This window comes from Vanessa tameamea, chromosome 3 (assembly GCF_037043105.1).
Source record: "Vanessa tameamea isolate UH-Manoa-2023 chromosome 3, ilVanTame1 primary haplotype, whole genome shotgun sequence".
Classification (NCBI taxonomy): domain Eukaryota; kingdom Metazoa; phylum Arthropoda; class Insecta; order Lepidoptera; family Nymphalidae; genus Vanessa; species Vanessa tameamea.
The window spans coordinates 7,536,911-7,557,027 of NC_087311.1; the positions used below are offsets into that span (position 1 = coordinate 7,536,911).

The 20,117-nt window shown below is 32.9% G+C and overlaps 1 protein-coding gene across 5 annotated transcripts in view; it reads left to right on the forward strand.

Annotated features, from left to right (window-relative positions):
• Window positions 1-20,117, forward strand: part of Ten-a (Tenascin accessory) — a 315,700-nt gene that overhangs the window by 261,753 nt on the left and 33,830 nt on the right. For 2 of the 5 annotated variants that reach the window (XM_026635396.2, XM_026635397.2), the window contains exon 1: window positions 14,491-14,822. The exons of 2 other annotated variants lie outside the window; for them this stretch is intronic. In XM_026635396.2, coding sequence (XP_026491181.2) covers window positions 14,695-14,822 — 128 coding nt within the window. In that variant the 5' untranslated portion in view covers window positions 14,491-14,694. Of the gene's footprint in view, window positions 1-14,490; window positions 14,823-20,117 lie in introns of those variants that run through there. One more of the 5 variants, XM_026635398.2, reaches the window with a different exon arrangement.

The window sequence follows — 20,117 nt, forward strand, 5'->3', positions numbered from 1 at the left end:
ATATTAAACACACGAAAACTGTTTGATGCTTTACCGGATTTGTAACCGCGATATTTCAGTAAGATCCACAGGTTTTATCCATTGGGCAGTTTATACTATAAATATATATATTTTTTAAAGTATAATAGCAATGATCACTTTTACGGTATTACTTATACTTTGTTTTACTCCTTCAATTAAATCTTGTGTTACTATAATAGCCCAAGGAGTCAGTATCGAAATTTCATATCGCTAGGTGGCTAGTAAGCCATTGCGCTATTTACTATTTATTTATTTACTTCTACATATTTTAAAAAAGTAAAATCAAACAGATCTTCCTACCTCTTAATTTCGTCTCATATCTGATTCTCGTCGTTGTGAGTCGATAGGTAAATATTAATATTGAAATACCCTGTCGAACATTTCAAGCTACGGCAATGAACGCCTTGATCCGAATGATAACGACACTTAATTTTTTTATAAATCCGTATCTACTTTCAATAATTTCCTTTCATGATTATTTGATACAGTTCGCCCGTTAAATTTATTACATAAGCAGTCGCTGAAAATAGGAAAATATTCGTTTTTATCATAATTGAATGTTGTTTAAAGTGGATTAGTAAATACAATAGTGAGTGGAGTTTCGGGTGTAAATATGGAGGCGATCAGATTGGAAAGAAGACAATACTTTTACATCAAGACGGGGGGATAGGGGAGCTATTGGTATGCGTAATGGTAGATCGAATTTCGTATTTGTTCGTGGAGTCGTTAACAGCACCTTCACGGTTGTTTATAAAGAAAACAAAACCCTTTAGCCTACGCGGAGGTGAAGGCTGCGGGCGGGAAACCCGACCCTAACGAACTCACTAAATCCACCATAAATATCAAAATGAATTTAATATCAGCATTGTTACGGTGTATGATTAACCTTGTACATGTTGGAAAATAATGGTTGTTGTTCACAAAATGTGCCAATAATTGTATGTTTTGGTAATATTTTTGGTGTAGGTTACGTTATATCCTGCATGAAATATGCACAACATTTATTTGTAATGCATTAATAAATTATGTAATATTGTCTGAACATCCAGCATGACCATACGTTTCGTTTTGCGTAGGAAAGTCCTGCTTTCACATTAATTATTACTATATTATATACTATTATCACAGTATTAAGGGATCAGGGGCAATAAATCAATCAATAGAAAGATACTTCAAAAACTAAATTTAATATAGAAAACTCTTCCAAAAATATAGGAAGCCAATCGACAGCAGTAAAGTTTGATTCCGTAAATGAACCACGATTACATGATGAATTCTTCACATCACCATAATCTTCGGTGCTGTACTCGAAATAAATTATCAACAATAATATAACACCACGAAACGTCAGCGATACTGGCCATAGTTAGAGAACCTTTGTTTAATACTTACATGTTCTGAGTTTCCTCCACTGAGCCATGTTACCATCTCATCCAGTTCCTTTAACTGTACAAAATGAATAACTAAATAAAGATATCATATAATTATAAAATTCATAGGGATCCTGTTTGATGTAAAAAATAAATGGTCACGTATCGTATACCAGAGATTATTCCATTTTAACCAACAACGGTACCAATAAGGGTGTTATCTATTTGTACATGATATTACGTGGAATTTCATTGTCTATATTGTATTGCCAACGGATTACGAACATTTGAAATGCAGGCATAAGCGTCATGATGTCACTGAAAGTCTGTTAAGGCTATTGGATTTTTTTTACCTCCACAATGTATTTCTAGCACTTAATTACTCTTCCACTACAACTCGCCTCAAATAAAAACAATTTAAATGAAATAAAACGTCTGTAATATTTAACGAACTAAACATAAACTAAGCTAAATGGAACACCCCGGTTACATTTTCCATTTCTGGGTCACGCAACAGCTTACCATTAACACTTTTTTCATGGTTTGAAAAAATAAATTAACAAAATGTAAACAAAACCACTGTAACTTTGTGTATTCGTTTTTTGGTAAGATGGAGTGAAAGCAAAAATATTCATGACTACAAATAATAAATATTTTGTATTTATTCGCTGTCTGACCCGACTTCATACGGATCAGATAAGATTTTTTTTTGTTGATAAAAGTTGTCATGAAACACACACACATATGTACTTAAATACTCTAACTTGATCCAGGTGTTTAGAAAAGTTTTAGTGACGTACACACGTACATTAAAGTTAAATGTTTAACGATACGAATAATAACAAAAGACTAACAGTAAGTTAGCATAGTGATTAACGTTGTATAAAATTTATAAAATATTACAAGAGTGTGAACCATAAAAAAATGTATAAAATATTCACTCTGAAATACCTGACGTCGTTTGAAATTATGACGTATTGTAGGTAGCTCTAGACACGTTCAAAGTATTCGTGTATGGAACTTTACGATGTCCGTAAGTCTTGGTACACGGTATACCCGTGTACATACCAAAAAGTCGATGGCGCGTGAACGAAAGTCACGCGCCAAGGATTTCGTACCCACACGTCCCGGCTGTCCGTATGCTCGTTTTGCCTGATCATTCTACAGCAGCTTTTACGTACAAACTATGTTTTATTAAAGTCAGAAATTGGAACTGCTAATAGCTTCCTACATATTTGTCTTCGTTTATTCTACCTGTTGAAATTGATCGATAATAGTAAAATTAGACTTCGTACTATACTTGACCATTGATTTCTTAACCTACGAATATTATTTATTTTATTATGATTACATAATTATAAAATATTTATATAAATATTTTATAATATATACGAAAAATAATATAAGTCTTGATATAAATTTATGGTACTTTAAATAGTTATAGTAATCATATAAATAAAAATATTATTGTATTTTGTAACTAACGGCGAGTCCCACTCTAGGATAAAGACCTTCCCTCATCTTGCCTCTAGAGGTAGAAAAAATAATTTGTCTATTACAGTTGGTATTAATAATACAACCTGTATTAAAAAATGACAAATCATGGATCAAATAATGACGTATCAAAAAGTTTTTATATCATTTAATATAAAATTTATGCTCAATTAATACTAATACGTTTCTCTTAATAATGTAAATTACCCTCAGCATTCTGATCGTTTGTGCTATTGTACTTACTATTATCGTTGAGAACGCAAACGCGCTAATGATATCGTATAGCCCAATTTTGACAATGATGTTTACTCACCTTGCTACACCCACTCTTCTATGTAACAGCTTTGTATGCACATTATATACCACAATATCGACGCAGAAATGGTGATCATTATGGATTGAGGGTTTCATTACGAGATTGGACTCGTAATTTGAATATTATGCACATTGAAAATTGGACTAGGGATAGCGCTTACTGCGTTACGTTACACGAAGAAACTAAATATAATCTCGTTAGAAATACAAAAATGTTTTATTAAATGTAACAATCTCCGTGATTTATAGACGTTTTAAGTTACGTTAATTCAACGAACAAAATTTAAAATATAAAACACAAAATAATTAATTAAAGTCATGACTTTATCTTCATTTGAATAATTTTGAGTTTACGTTTTATTACTACAAGAAATATTTTGACAAAGTCGTTGAACCGACGTGCATTAATGAAACAATTAATCAATCTTAATCGTGTAATGACAAACATTCCCGTTCAACAGATTCCATTAAATTATAATATATATATGTATAAGATGCCTCCCACACAACAACGAGTAGGCTAATAGAATATGTTAATCATAAATATATAATATAATTTTTTTTCTTCATCAATGATCTCGTAAAATAACTGTCAAATACATCAGTATTAGTGAAGAGAGCGACGCTGGGACTTGCATTACCTAAGTTGAATTATTATCATTTGTATAAATTTATATATCAGTACCGATGAGAAATATTCCTCCATCTTCGATATTTACAGGCTGATTATTTCAAACCTAAACGGGGCGAGTTTCTCTCATTTATTTTCGTTCGTGCAAAGAATCCAGGAGTTCTGTGTCAATTTGATATCTTTTTTTTTTTCTAAGGGTACTTAATATATATCTGGGGTGATTTAGGCCTAAGTATTTTTCATATTAATTAAATTCGACTCCGATTGTTTTATATTCATAGTATGGAGAATATTTGATTTGATCGGAAACATATTATAATAATATGTAATATTGATTTTTATTACCACGTATGCATGGATTGACCGATTAAAATTTGGAAGTTGAAGCCTCAAATCAAAGTAGAATGAAACGACATTACTTCGCTAAAAAACTTTTATTTTTCCTTATTGAAAATGAAAGTTCTGTTTACAGTGTATTTAAACAGTTTAATGGAACAACATAGGCTTTGCATACGCGGTGTCAAGATCACATTAGTGTACTGTCGCGCGTCGAACCACTGGCACAGCCGCGGCCCGCGGGTGACACGCGCCCCGTCCCCTGCCCCGCTACTTTCTCGCTACCCCCAACCCTCGCACCACGCATGCTCCAATTATAATCTCTTTAGGGATGTACACTGTCGATTATGTTTTTTTTTTAAATAAAAAGTAAGAAAGGTTTCTGGATTCTATTAAGGGAGCTAGTTTCCTTAAAACTTCCAATTGTACAAATCTTTACTGAGTTTTATAATTATATCATATTTCATTTGTATTTATCGACAATGCCATGAAAGGCTTCATTTTAAATGAAACATAATATTTGTGACATCTAACCAAGAAACTGACAATGTTAAATACGATAACCACCCGCGGTGGATAACTCGATATATCGACATGGCATAGGGCTGCTTTATCCGATCGTGTAGTGTGCGCGCGCAGTGGCGTCGCGAAGAGGGCATCAAATCGCCTGCGGAGGGCGGCCGGTCCGCGCGTTCCCGCTGTCTATCGCGCGGTCACTCGATTCAACACCTCGGACGGCGAGAGGTATACTTCGTGCTCGATGCACGACCTGTTCCACGGTCACTGACCGATACCGTGCGAGCGGTCGCATCGTCTCTCGACCTCCGCCCTTACCGGTATACGCCGCGACCTGAGGACGCCATGAGCCCCTATCGTTTTCGGACACTTTACTTGCAATGGCAGGTAGCGCCACCGATGGCGTGATACTCGACAATTTCTACTTTGCGCCGCAATATCCCTTGATCGTGTGTCCGACTTTAATTTATTTTTTATTGTTTCTAAGTGTTTATTATTCTCCTAAACTGTGTTTCGTAATGGTATGCTCCGAGTTACACGGCGCACGATAGCTCTCGTGTATGTGAGTTACAAGCCCACAGACATAGCGACGTATAGCGTGAGTTTTTTATAAACTGCTCCAATTATTTATGAATGAATATGCGAGACTATTCAAAATGAAAGCGTACGATTTGCGTTTGCGTTAAAATTACTGTAGTAAAACGCCACATAATAAAGCTTCACGCATGATTCAAAGTTAGCTTTTGTAATTATATAACAATATGCTGTACAGCTTATGAAAGGTAAAATACTTTTTTAAATAACGTATTTTAGTGAACAACATTTTATTATTAGTGTTAGCTATTTTAATTTTTACAATTATAAGAAAAAGAATCTATATTAGCATACAATCCATCTCTTTAAATAAGTTGTTTTCTTCGTTTTCGAATGACATCATGCTGATAGATAAAGGTTAAAATTAACATAAATAATGGCATATAGATACTTTATTCTTGCATATTTTCTAAATGATATTATTTTATGATTAATAATTATTTTCTGTATGAATATACAAATCTAATTAGAAAATAAATAAGAAACACTAGATATTGGTAAACAATTTTTATTATTTATAATTTGTCATAACTTGGTAACAGTACGGTTTTTTAAACCATATGTTAAACCACTGGTAAAATAATTACATAAGTAGGTACATGCATATACCATAAATAGTATTATATTTTATCATATGCAATTAACAAGCTATACGAACAGAAAAGCGCGCTGTAATATTCCTGATCAGAAATTAAGATATCCTAATCGTAATCCCAAACAGCGCTTTATAAAAGTCGTTGTTTTTTAATCAGACTGATATAAAATGTGCGTTCAGAAAGCTATAGCCTACGGATACATTTTAAATTCAAGCTTCAATATAAAAATTCCTTCAGAATGTCTTCTAAAATTGAATTTGCAAATTTAATGTACAGGGAACACAATATTGAATTCGAATTTTATTTATTGAACTGCAACGGAAATTGAAAAGAACCAAGCTTTCGTTTCCGATTTATATTGTTTGACTTGTAGACCGCATGCCGTGTGCTTTATATTCACATGAACGTAATCTATTTCAAGTTACTGCTAAGTTTCTTGAATATGTGTTTCGCTATTGAACAAACTTTAAACTTTGAATACATTCCCTACAATCGGACACACAACCGAGTTATTTGAATAAATACAGTTTCCGTTAGTCGAATAGGATGTATCTTGAATTTACGTACGTAACTAAAATTTTAATATTTTATTTTGTTATCATAGCATTTATTTATACAGCTTCAATTGAATATCGTTTATGATCAAAATATCATAATGTTATTTTAAAATAATTAATAAATATCTGAACCCACTAAAGAACCTTATAAAGTATTTAAAAATAAAATAAACATTGTATTGCAACTCAATTTTATAAGTAATAAGACAAAACTTTGTAATATTTAGAGCTCTTTAAGTAAATAACTAATTATTACTAGATATGAATAGACAATATTTAGGAATATGCAAAGCATACATTTAGCCTTTAGCTAAATATGGATTGTACCGAAGAGCCAACAAACTTATGCAAGCGATTTAATCTAGATACTTGACATAAATATTTTTTTCTATTATTCTAATTTTAAATGATTTAAGTTACTTGCTCACAATAGTCCCCTTTGTCGAAATCGCACCGGTATCCATCAAAATTAATTAAGACCGAAGATTGTGATATCAGTTTCCGAATATGCAATTACGGAAACATAAATTTTCCGATAGTATCGACAGTCAACCGAACGATAGCACTATAGAATTTATAAAAGCTTTCCCCCGACTTAATTGCAAAGTTTTTGCAGGCAAAGCAACCGCTTTAATGCAATGCGATGATAGGATAGGGTGCACCGTGTGTTACAATCATTGTGAGGCGGTTCATAAACCGTCATGTGAGCATGTTTTTAAATGCTAATAGGGGAAAGTCTAAATTATAATGTATATCATTCTTCAATTGCGCTTTGACGTTCCCTACATTTACAATCTTGTTTTGTTAAATCATAATAACAATGTACAACGAAAAATATTAAAAAAGTAACTAGTTAATACAATACTTAGGTACAGTAAATTTTATTGCTAATAAAAATAACTAAGTAGAATAAATTTTCTGTAATCAAGATAAATAATAAAATTCTAAAGATTGCCATTTATTATTTTATATTTGTTACGCGTTGTTTCACAACATGTCCGATATTTTTTTCCATGTGATTGTTATTCGTATTGGATAGCAAGAACCTGTTCGAGGCACATTAACGGCAACTTGAACTCGGACCCCGGCATCAATTAGGTTTGACTTGAACGCAATTATGTACTCAAGACTAAATTGCTGGAAAATTCGTCGATAGTTAATGGCTTAGTTTTAACCGTGACACATGACGAAGATTGCCTGCGTTCACACGCTAATATCCGATTGTTACCGACTCATTTTTATGAAATAGCATTACTAAAAAAATAGCAACTGAACGTCTCGCCGACGGAGATACTTCTCCGCCAAACGCAATTATTAATTATCTGTATCTTTTATGAATCATACAATATAAAAATAACGATAAAAATAATAAATTTTTTATGGCAGTAGAAAATAAAACTAATGTATTTTTCATAAAATGTTTTTTACCGTTTAATAAGTCGTCTAATTCATTTTAATACATAAAATTGCGCAAATTCCAACGAATAATGTCTTGTCCCTTTGTTTCTCTACTCCGTCACGTGTTTCAAATGAAACAACACGCACACATTGTTTGCTATAGCTGGTCTAATGTCCTCAGCTAATGCGCCAGCGGTCCGACAAGAGGACAATTTCCGGGCTCGCCCCTACCTACCCATTACGCTCTAGAAACAATTCTCCAAACATTATAATCATTAATAACAGAAAGTTACCATTTGCCGTTGGTTAATTTCAAAGAGTTGATAACTCCAATAAATAGTAAACGTTGACAAATATCGATGCGTATATCAACGACAGCTCTTTTATCACCTTTTACAAAAATCAACACAAAGCTATAATTCATTAGCTAACAGATGCATCAAATTTTTAAGTTATTTTAAGCTTAGCTACCCAAATATAAAATATTGTTTCAAGTTTCGTTAAAATACAGTATCAAAACATTCAAGCTTGTAAAGTACCTAAATATTTCAAATCATATGTTAAAACTACGTGACAGAACTAGGTAATCAAAAATAAGTAAAAACGACTGAAAAATAAAAATATACTTTATTCAAGGTCATAGGATTTAATTGAGTGTAAACCTACTTCTATTTCTTGTCAATTCCACTTATTTTAACGAAGAAGAAAAGAAGCGTCGTCAATAAAATTAGTAATTACTCTAAAATGAAATGCACATATTAAACTATACTTGAATACTCTACACATTCATATTACATATTGTGTAATATGTCGTATTTTTAAAATACTATTAATACTATAAATTTATTAATAAGCAAAGGTTAAAAACATCTACGGAATTTAATAAAAGAAACAAATGCAGGAGTGATAGTTATTATCTTTGCTAAGTCAAAAACTTTGTATTATAAGTTTACTTTTATTTTAACTGTGTTTTAAGTTGTTATAAATTTAATGTATTACCATTTTTCCTTTTGAACATGCATTTAAGTTTAAGAAAAAAATCTTTAAGTGTTGACTGCTGAATGAAGCAAAAACTATACTTGCTGACAGATATGGGCCTAATGACAAATTAATTGTTAAAACATGGCGAAAGGCAACCGAGCAAAAAGTTTAAAAATAAAAAGTGAATTTTATTTGTGGGTGTACTTTGCAAGGAGCGCATTTGTTTTGGATACCGAAGTGGATCCAGCGTCGTGTCGCGGCCCCTTTCAAAACAAGCGCGTCCGCTTCTGTCGGATGTAATATTGCTCGGAGAGCGTTTGATCTCTCTTTATAAAACTCTTCATACGTCAAATTAGAGGCGAATTTATTTTCTTCAAGTAGCTAAAGCGGCAAATTTAAACTCTAATAGATACATCTTATTTCAAAATAGACTTTATTTTCATGTATAGAGTATGAAATGTTAAAGAAGTCAGAAATAGACGAGATATTTAAGCTCCCAATTAGCCGTAATTTGGAAGATACCATAATAATAAGTTATCAAGAACAACATTTTGTTTAATTTATTTAGTAAACGACTACAATTTGTGCGTACTAATGTAGCCTGTAAATGACACACTGGCTAAGGACTTCTCTCCGTTTTAAGTAGAAGGCTTCGTAGTAGAATAAACCATTGCGGTTTGGTGGGAGATTTTATCCAACACATGTATGTTTACTTACGATATTTTCCTTAACCGCCGAGCACGAGATAAATACAAAATTAATGAAAGTTATTTTGTGCTTGTCCCGGTTAAGATTCACGTCTCCTAGTCACTGGGTCATCACCACTCACTAAACACTTTATCAATTTTGAAACTCAGTTGCAAGTTTTGAGTCATACATATTAACAAATCAAATTAAATAAGATCTTTTTAGAAAAAAATACTGTTGCCATGGAGAACACGGGTGACATTACCTCGCAATTCGAGACATTTCACATTGAGATATCAGTCTTCTTGAAAGTTCGCTTGGTCTTCATATATGTAAATAAAACAACTGATGGATTATTCGCGATTTCGAATTAAGACAATGTGTACCGTTATTTATTTTACACGAGACATAATCTCGAAGATATTTGGCTTTTTTAACTGAAAGAGAGAGATGATAAATAATAATAATATTTTAACATATTCTAGTATACAAAGTAACTGTTTCGTTTCTTATTATTTTTCTCCGTAGAACCCACATAGCAAACAAGCGGTAGCTTAACTTTTAACTGACAAGATAAACTTGTAAAATGTTAGTATGAACGTGTTGGACCCTATTTGAATAAAGAATATTTTTTGATTTCGAGTAAAGTAATTTAAAATGTAGAGTAGTTGATAAAAAGTTTTATTACTTAATGGCTTTAATGTCTTCACTAAACTGGTTTATGTATATTAATAAACTTTTTAGGCTAGAGGAAGTAGATGGAAACTTTAATAAAAGTACTAACTATATGCCTTTTTTCCCCGTGGGCGTCATAGGAGCTAACTAAAGGAATTTTTACTCGACGCTCCCATGAATCGAATACGCAAGCGCCTAAGCGTATTGGGGAACCAACCCACCAGCAAAAGCATTCCTAGGGAAGGTCGTCGTTAGGCATGTCAGCCGTAAAATTCTATTAAATCCTTTTTATATAGAGCTTACTTACTTTACAAACCTCAATTGAATGAGAAAAGGGTAAGCTAATTATAACGATTAAACTTAACAATAGATTTATTAATTTTAATTCTAAATATGTACCGTCTTTTGATAAATGAAATATACCGCACGCGAGCGCTGTTTGCTCCCACGACAATTATAGTAAATATGTGCAGCAAATCACATACTCCGAAATGAGGCATAAAATGTTAGAGTGGAGGCTTGGGAACAAGACGGGCGTGCGTAATTACCCGTCGAGAATGTGGTCGAGTCCTGCGGCCGGGCAGCCTCCGACCGCGTCTAAACTAGGAATAAAGTACTCATGTCGTACCCTTAACTCGTTAATTACGCCTAGAAACTAAATTCAAATGTTACTGATTCTCTGAACGAGGAATGAAAAGGTTGCAATGAACTGGTTTGCTCAACTCAATGTCAATGATATCTTAATTAATTTTCAAGAAGCTCATCAAAGAGATCATAATGAAGTGTCTGATTATTCAAAATATTTTGTAAAACAGCTCCTTCAGTGATCACGTACTCGCACTTATCTCGAGTTTTTTTACTTAAAGCAGTGTTGTCTGAACAAAGACTGTTGAAGTGTTCGCCTCCTCGGGGCATCTATTAAGCAGACAGGAATCGTTTCCCACAGCCCGCTCTCGGCTCGTCACGGAATCAATATCGTCTTTTATTTTATGAAACGTGCTCCACATACACACACACGCGCGCACGTGTAACCGTATCCATCGCCACCGCGACTAGGGCCGTGCCACACAACAATAAGTGAACAAATATAAGGAGAATCCCGTAGTTAAAGCGAATTTCTTCTCTGTTACGCGTGTTTATTCACTCGATCTATTCAATCTTGGAAGCTTTAATTAAAGTCTGCCTTCAATCGTGATATTAGTTTTTCATTCAGTTAATTAACTAAGTTACTTGATATAAAAAGTATATTTATAGTTCGAATATTTATATTCGTTGATGTAATTATAAATTAATAACAGACTTTGTTTTTCATTATAACAGATAACTAGCGATATATTGCATGTATTTTGAAAACAGATAATCAAAAAAAAAAGTTCCTTAATAATTTAATAAATTTCAAATTTATTAAACATTTGCAATAAAAGTTAATATTATACTGCGTCATCCCTGAATATTATTACTCTTAAATAGTCCTAATATAGCGAAGCCTGCAGATGTCAAGTGTGCAGCGATTCATTGACATTTTTACGAGAAGAAACTTCAAACCTTTACGCCAATTAAAATAGTTGAGTAATTTTTTGTGGCGCAGTGAGATGGATGCTAAAACACATTTGGGTCAGGAACGAAGATTAATTAGGTTCAAACTATGAAGAGCTCTGTTAATATAAGTGTAAATACACTGAGTAAAATGTGTTTATTAGACTACAATAGCTCTTACACTGGCTCTAGAGATCTTTAAATGTAAACAATGCAGCGTTAATTGCAACTGTGTTATTGTAAACTATTGTGCGGACATGCTTAAATTGTATACGGAATTTAATACCTAAATATAATGCCTGAACGATCTAAGGTACTTCACTGGCTTAGAAAATATATTATGTTTTGTTTTATACATCATCAAATATCTTAAAACGTTATTATAATAAGTACTGGAGATTTTTTATAGATTTTAACTTCAAGCAAACTATAAATATTATACAGTACGTTTTGATATGCGGAACGAAAGATAGATGACATTCTAAGTTAAAGCTTCTATTCATGTTGCATAAGGTTGGCATGGAAAATTTAATTTTAAACGCTATTCTTAGATATTAAGTCAAGACGTAACTATCACCGAATTTATCATACTATTACAAAAAAAACTTATATTATATTATTTGTGATATAATTATTGATACTATTAAGTATCACATTGTATCTCAAATAATATTCATAAATACTATCTAATTTATATTCATTCTATGTATAAAACTCTCGGAGCTCATATGAATGTAGTAAAGTGCACGTGGTATGTAACGGGCGCAAGTTCAAGCGTAGAGAACTGCCAGGTTGGGTCAGATCCGTCTATCTATGCGATGGGAAAACGTGGCTTCCTACTCGCCTTATAAGAATAAACAGCTATTCCACATGCCGTACAGTAACGCCTCGTATCTCTCACAGCTATTGACGGATTCGAATGAAATCTGAATAGCTAGAATTCCTAGAAAATAGTGATTGAATGAATGAATTTTACATTGGTTTCAAACTTAAAATATTTAAAAATATATTATTATGAATTCAATTTTTAAGTAGTAATACATATCAATTTAAATTTGTTGATCGTTCTACGTCTACGTCTCTAGACAACATTTATATTTTATAATAATTATTGTACCTACCTACGATTATTGTAATGAAATCCAATTTAAATTTTTTAACAAGTCACATTGATATCGGTTAAGAAACGCTTTACTAAAGATGTATCTCAAAAGATGAATCAATTTCGATTTCCTTAAAAGATGTCCCAAAACGAAGTGTCCTCCTAACCTGAACAAAACTCAGTTCGTACCTCGACAAGTAGCGCTTCGGGGACCGAACAAAGTTCAGTCGCAGGGGCTTTAAATTCCCTAATGTTTGTCAAAACATACTTAAACCTGTCACGAAGTGCTTAAATCAATTTATTATACAGTTAGGCGACTTTGGAAACATGTATGTTTGCGTACATATACCTGTGGTATACATAATGTACATATGTATGCAAATCTTGTGTTCGTTTCTTTTAAAAAAAGACCGTATAGAAAGCTCGGAATCTCTTTTTATATTCGTTCTTATCCTTGCGGGATAATTCGGGCCCATAGGACAGGTTTTACATAATTTTGTCGCAACCCCTTATGTTGGAGACGCGAAGTTTGTGTGAATTTGTATCGGTCGCAGAGGCGGCGAGTTAAATTAACAAACATTCAATAAATCACCAACGGTTATACAATTTTTGTGATCGTAAATAAAATTTGAGAAAGGGTAACGAGTTTTGAAAACAAACATTTCAATGAGTAAAAGGGTAACGGGTGCACGCCTGTCGTATTTGTCATGAACAATGTGTGGGGTAATTGTTTGACATGCAAAGCGCCGAGATCAACAGCCGCCACTCCAGCAAGAGGGAACGTGGAGACTGATATACAATCTACGTACCCACACTACTCTACTTACAGCTTGCATCAAATATGAATTTGCCATTTGCTCACAGCTTAGATACTGCAATTCCTTTCCACTGAATATTTATAATACCTACCTATCATAATCGGGTGTTGATGAAATCTGTTGTTATTTAATTAATATGTATTATTTAATTACCAAAAGATTTTTTAAATAAAATGCTTTTTTTGTAAAAGACGTAAAAAGTCGTAGGTTCGATTCTGACCCGTTGGGCCGTTGTCCGTTATTTTCCCTCCTAGCACAAGCTTTATGCTTGATTTGTAGGTAAATACGAATATTAGTATTTTCTTAAAATGGGGGAACGCAAGCATTACACTATACACTAAAAAAAGTACGCAATTTTGATATTGAATGATCTAACAAGATTAAATTTCCATAAATCTTTATTGAAACTTGTATATTAAAAAAGTTTTTTTTGTAATCTTATTATACCCATAAATTTACTTCAAGTCGCTGACTATCAAAAATATTAGGAAAATGTAATACAAAACGATCTCTCGTTAAAAAAAAACGTTTTTTTCACACTTAGCACAAAGCATATTCTTTGAAATAAATTTAACCGCATCACGTCATGTTAAACACGGGTAGAGCGGGTCCTGCTTTTCATTCGATTGCGTCAAGTCTATTACTTACAATATGCCGTCTTTCGTATGGGCCGCATTTTTTGTTCATCGCCTAATAATTCGTCGAGCTTTTATGGCACCTCGGCGCGAGCGCAAAAACTACAAAAGCTTAGGCGAGGGTCGAGCGGCTCCGCGGCGGGGCCTGCAGTCAGTCGCATACTCTCGCTGGGACTGGTTGCGTGCCTTTGACGGTTAACCCGTAAACGAAATACGAATATCAAAAACGTTTCTTTACAGAAAAAAAAAAGTTCCTTTTAGAAAACTAATCATGTTGACTCTAATAAACTATTAGACAAAGTTAAAGTGGAATCTATTGTTTAGTATGTTAATGGACGTTCAATACTGCGGCGATGTAAGTGATAAAGATTGGTAGTGATGTTGTGTTCGAAGCCCGATATATAGTTGTGCAGTGAACGGTAGTTCAGCAAGATGACGATGAAATCGCTGAAATACAGTGAACGAGAGGATATGATGGAGGGGTTCAGTCCGGTACCTCCACCGTTACCGCGACGCCAGCCGGTCCGGAACATCTACGCGGAACCCTTCGTAGACCCTAGGTAAGTTTATTAAAAGTGTCAGCCACGCCAAATTTATTTTGATTACTTCTTTTCTTTATGTTACATACTTCTTTATGTTACATACTTCTTCATATTTATACACCTAAGTTTTGTATTAAGATTTTGTTTAATCACATTTCATCAAAAATGTTACAGTTATATAAATCAAACATAAACTTCTTTCGCTTCGGAAACGAGGACCCAGAGTAGCGACGTCACGGAGGCGGCCGTGACGTCAGTAAATTCTATCAGTGCTTAAATTCACACCCCACCGACTACGTTCTGAGCCGAGGTGCGATATCATAGGAGACACCCTCAGGACGAACGTCACTCTCGAGCCCAAAAGGGTTCACCTTAAGACAGAGTTTTAACACTCGCCCCAACGTTCGGTGACGCTGTAAAGGCCAGTAGGGCCAACAGCACTACTCAATCAAGATACAAAAAAAAATCTTTCGCTTCTTAAAAATAAGTTGCAGCTTATATAAGCGGTTTTTCTTGTGTTCTGTTGTCGTGTATTGTTCATTTAACATTCCGAAATATTAGCAAATTTTAATGAATTTTGTTTAACTGACCAACTAATTTCCTTCTCACGTCAAACATCTAAAGTAAAACTGAGAGAGAAGAAGAATCATGTGACCGTTGACACACATCGCTATTAACCTTTGATAACGTCATCGATATAATTAACCGATAACACTAATTAGTCAGCAGCAGTTACTTCAATATACAATACAATGCATTGCAAAACACAAAAAATACAGACAGAAATAAAATCAATATACTAAAAATTATTCGGCATAAATATAAACTAAGTCATAAAAATCATAAAATGAGGAAAATGACAATTCTATCGACTAGTTGAATCAATTGACGGCACTTGTTTACTTACGAACCCTAACAGTCTGCCCTCCCCTTATAGTTGTACCCACTCTCGTGGCTCTTCAAAGTAATAATAAACTGCCTGAAGCCAGAAAACAACTATTTCATATCGTAGGACTGAATAAACATGACGCGGAAACCCCACAATACTCTAAAGACCACATAGCATTATTAAAGTAAGGCTTTACACAAAACTAATTCCGAGGCACTTATTCGGTGTGTCCTATGGGAGTTTTGAGGTAAACACAATGGAAAAGGTTCAAGGTTTTCGCTTCCCCGAATTATATGAAATAAATAATTTATCATTCGAACTTGTATTAACCACGGGATGTATTTAATTAAGTAAAATTCTCTTAAATAAACGAAGTCGTTAGAGATAAATAAGGTTAAGATCAATTCAACCTATCAAAATATACTTTATTCAAGTAGGCTTTTACAAGCACTTTCGAATCTTCATTTTACAAACTATATAAAGTGAAGCTACCACCGGTTCGAAATGCAGATTCTTTCGAGAAGAACCGGCAAAAAACTCAGTATAACCTACATATATACCTATATTACATATTGTTTATTGCCTGTTTACAATTATGTTGATTTATCATTGCTTTGCAATACGCTTATTTTCCTTGCATATTCATATCTGTGTTAATGGTTTTCGGTAGACGAGATAGTATCGCAGCGGATGTGCGGTTCTATATGTTCCGTCGTAAATCATATTTTTATACTTGGCGCACGTTCTAGCGACGTCGAGGCAACACAGAGGAGCCGTTACGACCATCTGCGACACCCCAATTGCCGTTCAGCTTGATTTCGATAGATCCTAGGGCGAATCTCGACTGCTTATTGCTCGATTTTCGCGTCATTGACTTACTTCCTGCATATATGTATAAAAGAGGTTTTTTTTTTTAATTATATATTCACCACCACGGAATGTATTTAATTAAACACACATGGATATACATATATGTTATACAATATGTTTAATGTAATTTAATAATAAATACAAAATATAAACATAAATAAATAGTAATTTATAGAATTTTTCATTTCGTATATGTATTATATAAAAATAAACAACTAAAATCGAAAGAAAGTAGTCAGGGGTTAAGTAAAAACTTAATTTCTTATTAAATCATGTAATGACAGCAATTTGACATGGTAGAGCGATGATCGATAACGGAAATTATATTTGAGTTCGTATTCCTTGTGTGAAGAACGTAATTTCCTTTACAATGTGTTAACAAGGTCTGAATACAAGCTCAAAGCATGTGACGGTTAAGTGCACGCAACAATAGCGGACAGATAACATCGAGGGTGCCCTCCGAGCCGTTTCTAACGCAGCAAAAACTCATCTTAAGGATAAAAATAACAACTATTACATAGTATTTTTAAATTACGCGTATATATTAATATTATTATATTATAAATGTGAATAAATGGTTGTTGTTGTTGTTCTTTCAACCAGAACCGTACGTAAAGGTTAATATTAAAACAAATCTCTTAAAAAACTGACATTTTAAATTTAGTTATAGTATTAGTTATGTACGCTCGAAATTGTTTAAAAATTTTATTCTAAGTGTTTCTTTTTATATTAATAGTTTATAGTACAATTTTTTTAGACGCAAAATCGTACTATCTATTGTCTAACTATATCCCATAGAAAATCGTAATATGCATAATTATTTATAAGTTATCAAAGTATTAATACAATTTAATTACATCAAAACGATAATTGTTTCTGTACACGTAGGACTTTTCTCAATAATTCACAAACTGTTTAAGTAATTTAAAAGAAAATTTAGTTTTATGTGAAGACTATTTCATAAGAATATCATATCAGATTCTAATCATAAAGAGTATATAGTTAAAAAAAAATTCATTCATATATTTAGATCAACTAACCTCTTGGGTATACGAACTAAAGTACAAAAACATATTATCATCAACAAATATGCACGAATACGACCTTTAAGACCCTTTCCGAAGACACGATCAAAATTGTAAGAGTTTCGACGTCAAATATTTGTTCATTCGAACCGAAGTTTGTCCAAGCAAGAAATCATTTCCATACAACTCGGATAGCGCAAACCGTGCACACATGAAAGTCCAATATAAACCTCAAACTTAGTTAATAGCTTAGATAATAGCTCGATACTAAAACACTTCCTCTATACAACTACAAAGCTATATTAAACATGAAAATAATACCAAATACTTCGGACAAAAAGTTTAAACTTACGAACAAACTTAAGACGAACTCATATTTATAAAAAACTATAGAACTCTTATCCAACTTATAAATACCCGTATAATTTTAACTACGACTCTTGGGATTACACTTGAACTCTTCAAAAGCAACCTCACAGTACAAGTACAGTGATTGATTGTTATGAAAGCTCGAACAACATCTTATTAATAGGTCGAATAATTAGAGGAAACGCCTCATCAAAACGTTCCGTGTGTCCCGATTGTGCGGTATATGAAAGGGGCACTGAGTGCGCACCGCACACAGCAATAGCTACCCAGTACAACCCGTCCAGGAAATTCAATTATCTTCTTTCGACGTTAATGTATAATATCAACACAATCATTTTATTAAACCAAATCTTCGTACTTCAATCGGTCTTAATTGGTCTGTTATAGAATCCATTATGACGTAACATGTATCTTGAAACATGCCACTTGATGATTGAGAATATATCGAACTTACCGTCATGATAAAAAATTTAGATAAATATTGTTTTTTTTTTTTTTTCAAATAATGTAAACATCAATTTATTCTGTTACAACATAAGTTGGACCGGGATTAACAAAATTCCACCGTCACGAAGTTGGTCATAAATCTTACATATAAATGTCGATCAATGGGTTACGTTTCTTTTGAGTTCCAAATACCCACATAAAAAAAACTGTCACCAATAATCCTTAAAACTTATCTCTCCTAGCTTTTGTGAACAAACCACTTTTCGTTTGAATAATTTACTCAGTGAGGTGAGTCTCTGAATACAATGACGCGGCTGTAATAGTTTCCGTTTTGAATAAGAGATGCCTATTGTCTCTACAATATTGATTGACTTTGTTGTCTCTTAGCGTTGTAAATAAATATTGTATTCCAGCGGTTGAAATGTAGTATTTTCCTTAAGTATATAGTATGAAAATTTAAGATAGAACAGTGAGGATAATTGTTAGTTAGTTAGTTAATAGTTATACGATTTTTAATGATTGCAGTCGTCTAGTACTATCGTCATTATTTTTTAGGTTTTATTTTTAAAAAATAATTTTAATATAAAAAATACGACAATTTACAGGTTGGTATATTAAAAAATTTACAATACAGATCAATGTTAAAACATAGCGATAGTAATCGAAAATGCTTTCTTGTATAACGATTAAGGTAGCTTCGACTGACCCATCTCAAATTACTATCTTGTATAAAATACTTTGATTGACTTCATTTATCAATGTTAAACACAAACCTGATGAGTTTATGAATCTTGGCTTTTTAAAATGATATTTAATACGAAGTATTTTTAGAAATTTAACACCTATGCGTCATAAATATGACGTAGGTTATTCAGAGCTTATCTTTATCGGATCATGTAATAATAAAAATAAACTATATATTGGATCCTTTTTTACGTTTATTCTCTTTTTTATTAAGATCGCTTCATAGAAAATGTCTATTCGGGTAGTAATGTCTCAATTTAATAATAATGTATAGAAAAGTTAGAAATAAAATACTTACAAATAAATCCAATTTCGCAGGAGTAAAAGTAAAACATAGATACATTAAACTACAATCAAATTATAAATATATATAACTATACTTATCGAGTTCGTGTATAGTGTCATACACAAAAGTTCACTGAACGCATTCTTGGATAATAATGAACGTCTAAATTTAGCGTGTAATATTTCGTCATGTCAGATGCATACCGGATCAGTGACAGTGACATAGACTGTATCGGTAACATCAGGAACGTCGCAGGAATATATTATGACTCGTCCGATCACCGGACGCTTATCGGCGAAGTATTTTAGTCTAACCCGTTTTAAAATAAACAAACTGTCGATCTCGTACAGTCCGAATAAATACAAACTTACTTTGTCACTACCTCCTATAAATAACCGTAATGAATAGGCAGCTGGCGTTGCTACGGTTATAAGTAATGTCGACGATTCCTTCCTTGGATTTATTTCTTTCCTTATTTGACTATTTATATTTGAGAAGTGTTTAAGGTTGTGTTGTCAATGTTACATTTTGACAATACATGATTTATATGTTTCACAACAAGAAAAGTGTAAATTATTTATATTTAAATAGCTTAACATACAAGTGATGTCTTAATATAGTTGAGTAGTTAAACAACGGGCGAATTTAGTTTAAACTATACAAATTTGGTGAGAGTTAGCTAA